The sequence below is a fragment of the Rosa chinensis genome, chromosome 5 (genome assembly GCF_002994745.2).
Source record: "Rosa chinensis cultivar Old Blush chromosome 5, RchiOBHm-V2, whole genome shotgun sequence".
Taxonomy (NCBI): Eukaryota; Viridiplantae; Streptophyta; class Magnoliopsida; order Rosales; family Rosaceae; genus Rosa; species Rosa chinensis.
The window spans coordinates 20,827,968-20,840,476 of NC_037092.1; the positions used below are offsets into that span (position 1 = coordinate 20,827,968).

Here is a 12,509-nt window from a genome sequence, read left to right on the forward strand (position 1 = left end):
TACACCATGGAATAGTGCACCGGGATTGTAAACAACAAACCCGGTAAGCTTTTTAAGCCCGTATGAGTAAACTCAATTAAAGTGACTCACGTCACGCATGCTTATAATTTCTCAACTCGTGAGATAAATTAAAGCAACAACATTTAACTCCACAAAACACAACCAAATATACAAAACCATCCTTAATTTGTCTCAACAAAAGTAGTTGTCACCTCAGTGACGTTTCAAATCATTTTCCATCTCAACGACAAATCTACGAAAATCACACTCACTTCCCCTCAACATAAAGCATTTGTCAAAATGATGACCTCATAGTTCATTTTACAACTCACTACAAATCTCAAACCATAACCGCACTTACAATTGAATTAAGTAAAATCAGTAATCCCTGCATAGAAACCTAGTTCAGGAGATCACCCTAAAAACACACAATATAAATCATATAAATCCCTGCATAGAGTTTAGTTCAGGAATTTACATTAAAACAAACAATTCAAAAAGCGGTAATCCCTGCATATAATTTAGTTCAGTAGATCACCTAAAATCACACAATTCAAACGGCAGTAATCCCTGCATATAACTTAGTTCAGGAGATTACATTAAAAATCACCAAATAGAAATCATAGTCCAAATCTCATGTATAAATTAAAGAAAGAACACCAGAAACATTCTCCGAAAACTACGTACTGATGATGCAGTAACACAGTTACCACCATGGCTGTACGCCTACAACCGACTACGTACTCCTGATGAAGTAACCCAGTTACCACCAGGATCGCACGCATACAACAGACTACGTACTCATGATGCAGTAACCCCAGTTACCACCATGACCGCACGCATACAACTGACTACGTACTCCTGATGCGGTAACCCAGTTACCACCAGGACCGCACGCATACAACAGACTACGTACTCATGATGCAGTAACCCCAGTTACCACCATGACCGCATGCATACAACCCAGTTACCCCACAACACAAGGTACTCTTACAATACTCGGTTTTACAATCTAAAACCAAATCAAAACTTCAAATACTCTTTCCACACAACAAAATCAACAATTCACATTTCCGACAAGAGTAAATGCTCCAATATAATAATCTGAATAAAATCGCAATTATTATGCTTCACACAATGCCACACCATCCATATATATATTCCACATAAATATTCACGCAGGAATGACCACTAATACTAACTATAGTTTTACAAATTATACATCTCGAAAATCATTTTATAACAAAACATTGTTTTAACTTATCCATGAACCGTTGTCGATCAAGTTCATATATTTTAAAATAAATAATTTATTTCGATAAATACGATTTAACAATTAAACAAGTAATTTTGAGTAATAAATAAATCCGTTCGTAAATGAACCATGTGAGATTTACTCACCTCCAAATCTTGCTGTGTCTTCACACAAACCAAGACAAGCACAAAATCATCCATACTCCGCTCACACAATTCCGTCAAACACCTAATAAAATACGACCTCGATTTAGTATCCGAAACACTAAAAACAATTAATTTCCAAACTCCCAAATCAATCCAACAATCGAAAAGTAACGCCAATCAAGGTAAAACTTCATCCGACACCACCCGAGGTCTCCGGAATACTTGTACGATCAACATATCAAAACTACAAGTCGATCGGACGGCCGATTCCTCACGGATAGAAAACCTATCGAACCGAAAACCCTAAAACTTGGAAAATTCATAACTTGCTTATACGATTTCCAAAAATTACAAACTATATATCGAAATGCTCGTATCGCCGGCCCAAAGTCAAAATTTGGCAAAACTTCCAACACCAAAGTTCTTCATCTCAACTCCAATTACAACTTTCATAACTAGCACGTACAAAGTCTAAATCAAAGCCATATGGCCGGAATTTACCTCACAAGTTAAGAAATTCGAAGAACCCTAGAATCACAATCTTCAAAATTCGACCTGCACACTTTGAATCGTTGCAAGCCACCTTGGGAAAAAGCATCTACTTCCTCCGAGCTCCAAAAGCTCTCAAGAAAAACCGGCGATGGTGGCCGGAATCTGAAGTTCACATCTGGGTCCGACGCAACTCAGCCGCCAAATTTCTCGGCCTTACATCGCCCTCCACAGCTCGTTTCATGGTCCAATTCTTCCACAGACCTCAAGAGAGGATTGAGGCGAAGAGAACCCACTTTGAATCGCGTCCTATGGTGGCTGGAGGAGGGAGAACGAAGCTGGCGAAGGGGAGAGGGCAAAATGGGGGTCGGGACTGAAGAGAGAGAAAAGTTTCCCAAAATGGAAACTCTGATTTTTCTGATAATTTTTCGGAAAAATCCCATATATACCAAAAATGGAAACTTTTTCCAATGGCCATAACTTCTTCATACGAACTCCGATTTCTGCGTTCCGCATGTCTACGAACTCGTATCGACGCACTCTACAACTTTCGTGAAGGAAGTTTTTGGAGAAACCCAACGTATAAAAAGTCAACCTTTGCAACCCCCCTAAAACCATACTTTTTGAATAAAAATTCGTCCGAAACACTTCCGCTCCGTCCATGAGCCATGAAACCGTCCAATAACCATAAAATTAACTCCGAAAAATCCTCAAAAAATAAATACAAATTTCCGGGGTATCACAAGTTGGCTGCAAGGGCAAACCCTAATTGGGTTTGGGTTTGGGCTTTACATTGGTTTTTTTCATTTGGGTTTGGGACCGAATGGAATGACTAGGGCTGCAGCATATGATCCATGAGGGCCTACTCTGTTTTGGATCCGGATTTGGGATCCCGGTGGCTTTTTTATAAAAACTTGGGATCCAGGACAATTTTTGTCTATGTACCTAACTTTTTATTGGGATCAATACTCGCGGGGAACTGTTGGCATGGGATTATTGGTCTGAGGTTGTCGATAAGTCTACTGATGGATTTTGAGTAAAAATTTTATTGTCAGTTTCTTATTAGTTTACTCTCCCCTGAGTTTCACTCAATAGGTGAGGTGATATTGAGTTTAGCGGTGTCTCTTTTTGACTGCCCCACTGGAGCGTGTCACTGCGTAATATTGTTTTTTCTTATTGAATAAAAATGGCTGACCTCCTTTTACTCCAAAAAAAAAAATCCATTGACTTGGATTTTCTTTTATACAAATCAAAATATAGTTTCCACTTAATGAGCCTAAAAAAAACAAAAATTTCAACACACAAACTATATTGCAATATTTCAAAGAAAAAAGAAAAAAAATCCACGCTCTAAATATTATTGTACACATCCCTTTTTTATGTTATTAAAGAAAATATATATATATATATTTAAAAAAAAATTAGGTAAATTTTATTTACACACGCTGAAAAAAAAAATTAATCCATGCTCTAAATATTGCTTATTTTCTAGGGATTTTGTCCATTTACCCCATTTCTAGGGATTTTTTTCCCACTTACCCCATTAAGTTTTTTTAATTCTCTCTTACCCAATACACTCTAAGGGAGTCTTCCCTAATACCTTTTTTTTTGTTTTTAATTTTTTTTTAATACCATTTTACCCTCACCCCCTTGTTACTTAGAGAGAGAGAAAAAAAAAATAGAAGAGAGAGAAACCATGGGAGACTTCGCCGGAGCCGGTCACCGGCCGCCGGAATTCGGTCACCGGCCGCCGGATTCCTGCCAACGTTTGCCGGATTCTGGCCAACTTTCGCCGGAATCCGGTCACCTGCCAACTTTCGCCGGAATCCGGTCACCGGTCACCGGTCGCCGGATTTCGGTCACCTACTGCCGCCCACCGGAATTTGCTGAAAATCTTACCGGAAAGTTTTTTTGCCCCCAATAGACATCTATTGCCCCCTAATAGACATCTATTGCCCCCTAATAGACCTCTATTACCCTCCAATGGACGACTATCAGCCATGTATTGCCCCCCAATAGACGACTATCAACCATGTATTGCCCCCCAATAGAAGCCTATTGCCCCCCAATAGGACTTTCAGTTGCCAGAATGGGAACTAATCTCCCTAAATTTAGACAAATAAAACTTTGATTACAGAAAAAAAACAAGGAGATTACATCAATTCAAAACGTCTATTGCCCCCCAATAGCTGTCTATTGCCCCCCAGTAGATGAGGAGATAAAATAAATTCAAAACATGTATTGCCCCCCAATAGACGTTTATTGTCCCCAATAAGCGTCTATTGCCCTCTGATAAAACTTTTATTGAGAGTTAATTAAACTCCAAATTAGAACACTACCTCCAATTTATGAAGATGCTTAACACACAAATGGCAAAAATAACTGAAAGCTCAAGATTAAACTCAAAATTGCAGCAAATAATGCACCACCAGTAAACAAGCCAGAATTAAACCCAAAATTAAATACACTATAGTGCCCAGGATTCAAATTCCCATACATATATATATACACGCAAACAAAAATACCTATATTATACTACATATATACAAAAGACATATATTCTGATCAATTTCCCATACACAAATTGAAGATTGAGAGGATCTCTTACGTTCGTATTTCTTCTCGAACTCTCCAGTCACATGGCGCTTATTCACAAAATAGTCTTCCCTACACAGAAGTACCCTCCCAGCGCAAACCTCAAGAAGCTCGCAAACTTCAAGCCGTACCTCAACAATCGTCCTGAAGACCAAAGTCATGGAGCTCTGCAACATTATTGTCACCACCGCGAAGCCAAACTCGACGATGATGAGGACGGAATAGAATACCGACCTTGAGCTTGGAGGGATCGATGTCCAACGACGGCGTTTCGCGAGCGGAGAGCGCGGTGACAGAAATCTGATCATACGCCGTTGCCGTCGCCGGAAGTCGGCGTCATGGGCATCCTGCTGGAGAGAGAGAGAGAGTTTCAGATCAAGAGGAGAGAGAGAAAGGAGAGAGAGAGTTTCAGATCGGGAGGAGAAAGAGAGAGAGAGAGAGAGCGAGGGGTTGATGTTGATGACGTTATTGTAATTTTTTAATTAGTTTGATGGCAAAATGGTCATTCCCTGTTAAATTGTGTATGTGGGAACAAAAATCTCTTACTGGGGTAAGTGGGATAATTTTCCCTCATTTTGGGGCTTTGGGTCAAGGACCCAATTTTCTAACTGCACGCTCCAAAAAAATGTTTGTCCATTTTTTTCCCGTGAAAGTTCCCCTTATTCCCCTACTCATGGAAAAAAAAAAAAAAAAACACATGCAGAGTCTCTCTCTATCTCTTCCATTGGTTCATTTTTATTTTGTGGATATCAATCTCTTTTTGATTATTGCTGTTGGAAAGGTGCCAAAGAAAAAGGGTCGTCCTCGTGGTCGTCTGAACAAACCCAAGCGTGCACCACCTTCAGAGGTAGTGGCTGTGAGGAGTTGGAAGAGGATACCTTACCCTAGGAGGGTTGGGGTGCATTCTGTTTTTTTCTTTTTGCTTTGAATAATTGAGGTTCACTTGGCCCTTGCCCTACTCTGTCCTTGGTCATAGCTCTTTGCTGGTTGATGAGTGGCGATGTACACAAGAAGGTCTTTAGGCATCAACGCTTGTCAATTCGGTGGCTCTGATTAGGGATAGTTTGGGTAGGGTTTTTTTACTTTCTGTTTTCTTAGTTTAGTTTTTTTTTTTGGTTGATATTTCTGCTTTGAGCAGTTTTAATTTGGGCATCAGTTTATATTATGAGGGATTTTTGAATCCCTCTAGATTGACCTAGAGAGGTCGTTGATATTATTTATGGAATCCGATTCTGTTTCCCTTATAAAAAAATATACAATATTAATGAAACTACAAATCAACAAAGAAGATCCACGTCAATGGAGTTACACTAGTGGAACTGGGCAACGATTACTTGTTTTTAAATGCTAATTTTTTTCACACAGTATAGTTCATATTATTACAAAGGCTTGAGGATAAGTTCCACGGTTCCAGTTACCCAATGAACTAAGAAGGGTTAGGCAACATTGCATTAAATCGGAATGTTAAAGTCAATATTTTGCCTAAATAATCTTATTCTAGTTAATGTTAGATTTAATACTTTACCTAACAAATAATCAAATCAAAGTTAATGTTAGAGTTAAAACTTTGCCTAACTCCATTGACCTGGATCTTCTTTGATGAAAATGCATAGATGAGAGAAGTTCACTTTCTTTGCACCATCGTCTGTCTACATATAGATGAGTTTTTTTTTTTTTTTTTGAAACTCAGGTAAGTGTATGAAGCCAAATGGATTTAGAAATGAAGGTTGAAGTGATCGAAAAGGAAACAGTTACACCATCATCCCCTACTCCTCACCACCTTAAAACTTTCAACCTTTCTAGCTTTGATCAGTTTATGCCTGACGTATATGTTCGACTACTTCTCTTCTTTCCCAACAATAGTATTATTGATCATAAGGTCAATACAGTTGATCACCACCACTCTTTAATTACCGAAAGATCCAAGCTTTTGAAAACGTCATTATCTCAAACCCTCAGCCACTTCTATCCCTTCGCCGGAAGAATATTTAGCCACAATAATATTCTTTCAATATGTTGCAATGACCATGGGGCAGCATTTATCCAAACTCGAGTCAACTGTCCCATATCGAAGGTTATGGAAAAGTACCTTCCTGGGACACAAAATCAATTACTTCCAAATGCATCGGAATCAACATTTGAAAGCACAGGCTATCTTCTGTTAGTCCAAGCCAATTTCTTTGAATGTGGTGGACTTGCTATTGGGGTAAGCATTTCACATAAGATCGCGGACGGCTACACACTCTATACATTCATCCGTAGCTGGGCAACAATGAGCCTTGGCTCTGATGTAATAGCAGTTCCAGCTGTGGAATTTGGTGTTGTAGCTTCTCTTTACCCACCACAAGATATCTTCACCAACTCATCGAAAACTTCCTTTGAACATGTTTACGGAGATTGTGTGACAAGGAGATTTGTGTTTGATGCGTCAAAGATTCTATCTCTTAAGTCTAAAGCTGCCAGTGCCACAATGCCAAATCCAACTCGCGTTGAAGTAGTGTCTGCCCTCATCTGGAAATGTGCAATGGAAGCATCAAGATCAAAGTTTGGTTCTATAAGGCCATCTAAGTTGTCTCAAGCTGTGAACTTTAGGAAAGTAATGGGGAACACAAATTTGATGGGAAATCTTCTGGGATTCTTCCAAGCAAAGACAAAAGAAAGTGAAGCAAATCTGCAAAGCTTGGTTACTATACTAAGGAAAGGCATTGAGGAATTTAAAGTGAAATATGGTAATGAAATTAGCAGGGATGATGCTGCACGTGAACTTTACAAAGATTTTGTGAACCTAATGGGAAAAGATGATACAAAAATCTATAAATACACCAGTTGGTGCAGGTTTGGCTTCTATGAAGCCAATTTTGGATGGGGAAACCCATCATGGGTGAGCATCCCAGGTCGACGAGTCAAGAATCTCATTCTATTGCTTGATACAAAAGATGGAGATGGCATAGAAGCGTACTTGAATTTTGATGAAGACGAAATGGCTGTAATTGAAACCAATAAGGAGCTGCTTGCATATGCCTCTCTCAATCCTATTATTAATTGATATGGTACCCCCACCCTAAGAAAATAAAATAAAGCCTCCTCTTGTGTGCGGATGAAAGCTTAGCGGAGTCTTGGCATCATCAGGAAACTTGTTATATAAGAAAGTAGGTGTTTATTACTAGTAACATTGTTTAGTTGCTAGTACTTCTCACACCAGCTTCCATGTTTAACTTGCATTTTAATTATTCATTCACCTGAATTGGTAGTTTTGTTTAGATTTAAAGTCTGCTAATCTGGTTACATAAATGTCTTGTTCATTTAGTAACCTTTGAATTATTCTAAATCAAATAAATGCAATGTGTATTAGGGAATCGATATTTGAGAGAAAATTTGTTGTGCTTTCATTGATAATAGGGGCCTCTTTATAGAGAAGATCACAAGCATAGAAATAGAGTTGTACATGGAAACATAATCGTACAATGATTGGATATCTACTAAGATTCTCTGAGATTATCTCTAAGGGTATCCCTATTACAACTTGAGCAAGTAACCTAGTGTTTGGGCCAGACACATATTCTGAGTTTACTAGAACACTCCCCCTTGTGTCGCCCAAACGTGATGCTCCTCTCATTGCCTCATTAAAAACCTTGTCGAGTAAAAAAACCTAGTGGGACAAAAATAACCTTGGTCAAAGGGGAAAAAGAACACAACACACCCTTCACGTTTCGAGATCAACATGTAGACATCTCCCCCTGATGTCTGCGTCTCCCCCTGATGACTACGATCATGGGAGTTCATATAACTTTCGCAAGCCAATGCTTGCAACATGTTTCTTAAACGTGGATTTGAGCAATGACTTAGTAAACAAGTCTGCTACATTGTCCTCAGATCGAACCTGGTTCACTTTGATCTTGAGGAGCTTCGGTTGTTGCTGATTGTAGAAGAACATAGGCGATATATGCTTGGTGTTGTCGCCTTTGATGTAACCTTGCTTTATTTGTTCAATGCAAGCATCATTACCCTCATAAATGTTGGTAGGCTCATCTGTGGTAGACTTCAAACCACAATTGCTTCGAACATGCGTAACTATGGATCTAAGCCATATACATTCACTAACCGCTTCGTGAAAAGTAATAATCTCTGCATAGTTCGAAGAAGTAGTGACTATGGTCTATTTTGTAGACCACCAAGATATAACGGTCTTACCCATGGTGAATACATAACCAATTTGGGAATGACCTTTGTGTGGGTCAGAGAGGTACCCAGCATCAACAAAACCTTCTAAAACACTTATGTCGTTTTGGTATGGGGAGAGGGAACGTAGATCACTGTTGGTGCATGACGTTATTGACATATGATGGGTCCCAATCCATCATCTCTCTGTAGGGATAAAACAAACCTATATCAATCCACTGCTACAAATTTCCCCATTAGCACCCTTTTTTTAGCCACCAAAAAATCTTCAGTCCCAAAATGAATAGTATTACACTGATATAAAAGATTGGCGGTTTTTTTTTCCCTCTCACTGATCATCATTGTGTATTATGAACAATATACAGAACATATTAATTGTTTAATCTCAATGACACTGTTAACAGTGTCAACAGAAATGGAATAGTTTTGTTTTGTGATTTTGGGAGCAACCAATCAAAAGATCAGTGTGGATTTGTTTCATCACACTGATGATCAGTGCCCAGGGATAATTGAGGTCGGCCAATAGAGTGTATAGGTGGGCAGGGTTAACTAGTTTCCATCAACTTGGGAGTTTCTCTGTTTTTGATATTCAGTGGTAACTGTTGGATCAGTGGAGGTCTTAACCAATGGGAGATACAAAAAGCCCCTCTCTCCTAATCAGATCTCTTTCAAAAGTTCTTCTAGATCTAGATCTGTCCCTCGCACTTTCAGTTTAACCCTATATCTCTCACTCTCTCAAGTTCATTTAGATCTAGCTCTCACACTTCTCATACACACACACACACACACACACACACACACACACACTCTCTCTCTCTCTCTCTCTCTCTCTCTCTCCAACACGGAGAACCCACACACCAACAGTGCGGTCTTAACACTGTCGATCACTTTACCAAAATTTATAATTACTTTCTTATCTCGAAACGAGATTGAAGGCTGAATCTTCTCGGAGACGTCGTGCATGTTTGGCCTCTGTTACCTTGCTCACCTTGGATTGCTTCATCTTCTCCTCTATATCTATATGTAGCCTTCAAGGAGGAGATCAAGGAATTCGAGATCCGATACGGTGCATTTCTTCGCTTTGCACGAAGAGATAAAGGGATCGAAGGGAAATTGTGGTCAGTTGGTGTAATCGCGTAATCAATTGCACCCGTCTCTTACTTTCTAAAATTTTGCCCGCACCTTTGTTTGGTTTTTGATTCAGTGCGGTTTGTTTTTATATCGGTTTTGCAGGAATAATTTGAGGATCTTAGAGTCAAGGGTTGGGAACTTCTAGCCCGTGTGTTAATTTGTGAAATTTCGCTCCCACCTTCGTTTGGTTTCTGATTCAATTGTTTTTTCTTATATCGCTTTTGCAGGAAGAATTTGCTGATCTTCGAGCCCAGGGTTGCGAGCTTCTGGGTGATGTTTTTGTTGTTTCTTCTTTTTCCACTGATATTCATATGAAGGTTTCTGATTTCTAGGACAAAGTTTGAGATTTATGGTTAGTTTTTTCTCTATTTGTGGTTTTTTTTTTCCTCTTTTTATGGTTAGTTAGATATCAGTCACTATCTTTTACTCTCTTTTTTCAGTCAAATTACAGATCCAATCCATTGTCAATCCCTTATTTCAATTGAATTCAACTGAGTACCTCTTTAACTCGAAGAACTCATGTTTTGAATGACAAAGAAAAGCTTCAATTTGGTTTATCAATTGAAATTTTCTATAATGATATTGTTTGCTTTCGAAACCAATGATTTATATTCATGAAAAAGATCTTCAATTTCTTACTCAACTACATCATGTTTTCGAACCCACTGTTTCCTGCTTTCATACTTTGAACTTCCTTCTTGCTCAAGTACATCATTATCATATTCATGTGTTCTACTATTCCCCTATCAATTTGATCATCAAAGAATTCTGATATTTACATTTGTTGACACTGTATAGCAAACTAATGCTATTATCAAAATTTCTACTCACATAATGCAGCTGATTTCATTTTCAAAATTACTTTGTGTTGCATCAGCTTTGTTTCACAACTGGAAATCACTGAGCAAGAGGAAAAAAATCAAACAATAGCTTCATCTGTTAACTGTCAAAGATAAATGAAGCTACAGGTAAAGGCTTTTATTCATGAATTTATAACATTTCTATTTGTTTGTACTCTACAACATATTAATCATATGAATAGTGTTAATCAATGATAGTTTGAGGTTTAGGCAATAGATTTCATCCTCAGCAATGAATGTTGACATGAATTAGTCACTTGATTTTCTGACCTTCTGTGACATTTGAATCGTAAAGGACTCATGAGTTGCCTTAACAAGAAATTCTGACCAACCTTTAGCTCAGAATGTTTTAGCTTTCATTTCAGTAATGTTTTTTGTTTTAATATGTATAGTTACTTACGTATACATTTTCAGTACAATCAGTTACATTAATTTAGTAATCTTGGTTTCTACATCATTTTTTTTCTTTTTCTTTTTGTGGTTCCTATTTCATTTTATACTTTGAATGAGGAAATATATATATATATATATATATATATATATGTATATATATATACATATATACAAGAAAGTCAAGCTGACTTATGACCCTATGTTAAAATCTGAGAGTGAAAGTTCTTTACTTTACAAATTGAATGAAAAGTTTCATAATTTTACCATAGTAACATTTTTTTTTACAACAAATATTGGTTGGATTAGAGTACTTACCGCAGCAAATAAACAAACCCGTGGCATCGCGCGGGATGCTCTGCTAGTGTCTTATTAAACTGCCTTTCTGTTTCAATGTGCATAGGCCTGCAGCTGTGGTCAGGTTACATCGTATGATGCTTGAAGATTTGCCGAATGGTATTATGGATGAGGTATTTTTCTACACATTATTTTGTAAATGTCATGTTTGGATTTCTTACACAATTGAATGCATAGGTTGCTACTTGCTAGATAATACTTCACAGTGCAAAATTTAATATTTCTTTTCTAGAACTTCAGGTACTGTGAGCACGTTGCCATTTGCTGTGAGCACGTTGCCATTTGCTTCAAAAATATGGTAAAATTGATTAAATTTTTTACCACATTCATAATTTATTGTAATAATCTCATCCAACGGTCGGTTTTCCTATTTTCTTTGAATTGACAGAGATTACCCTTTGGAGTGTCTGATATATAAATATAGGTTCATAAAAGTAACTAAGTTTAACCTAGTTAATCGAATTCGAAACTAGAATCAAATTGGCTGGATTTTTTACAACCACCATAAAACATTACAATTTCTCTATCGAGCGGCTAGTTTGTCTAAATTCATTTTCTACTTCATGGTTGCTTTAGAATAAACCTCAACAATTTAAATGCAATGTATAAGTCATGAAACTTTAGGGGGCAAATTAGTATAGGCCAATGTCTTTGTAATTCAAATTGAAATTTTTATCTTATGTCCACGCACATCCATCGATGGAATATTTACAAACGTGATGTGAAAAAATAAGCATGTTTCAGGGTCGTTATGTCATCGGTCAACCAAGAAGACATATAAGTGACTATAGTTGACCAATTCGATCGGATTCAAAAATATGGTGAAATTGGCTCAATTTTTTACCACACTCATAATTTGTTGTAATGATCTCATCCAACGGTCAGTTTTCCCATTTTCTTTGAATTGATAGATGTTGCCATTTGGAGTGTATAATATATAAATATAGGTTTATAAAAGTAACTAAGTTTGACCTAGTTGATCGAGTTAGAAACGAGAACCAAATTGGCTGGATTTTTTACAACCACCATAAAACATTACAATCTCTCCATTGAGCGGTTGGTTTCTGCAAATTCATTTTCCACTTCATAGTTCCTTTAGAATGAGCC

The 12,509-nt window shown here is 37.7% G+C and overlaps 1 protein-coding gene across 1 annotated transcript; it reads left to right on the plus strand.

The window, feature by feature from the left end:
* The first annotated feature begins 6,193 nt into the window (after positions 1 to 6,193).
* LOC112203400 (BAHD acyltransferase At5g47980) lies at positions 6,194 to 7,638 on the plus strand. The gene has a single exon (XM_024344372.2). It carries the CDS (start codon positions 6,194 to 6,196, stop codon positions 7,529 to 7,531), a length of 1,338 nt encoding a protein of 445 aa, XP_024200140.2. The 3' UTR covers positions 7,532 to 7,638.
* Positions 7,639 to 12,509: the final 4,871 nt, after the last annotated feature.

Excerpts from the sequence above, each read along its gene's own strand:
- LOC112203400 (XM_024344372.2), top strand. The coding sequence starts at position 6,194 with ATGGATTTAGAAATGAAGGTTGAAGTGATCGAAAAGGAAACAGTTACA.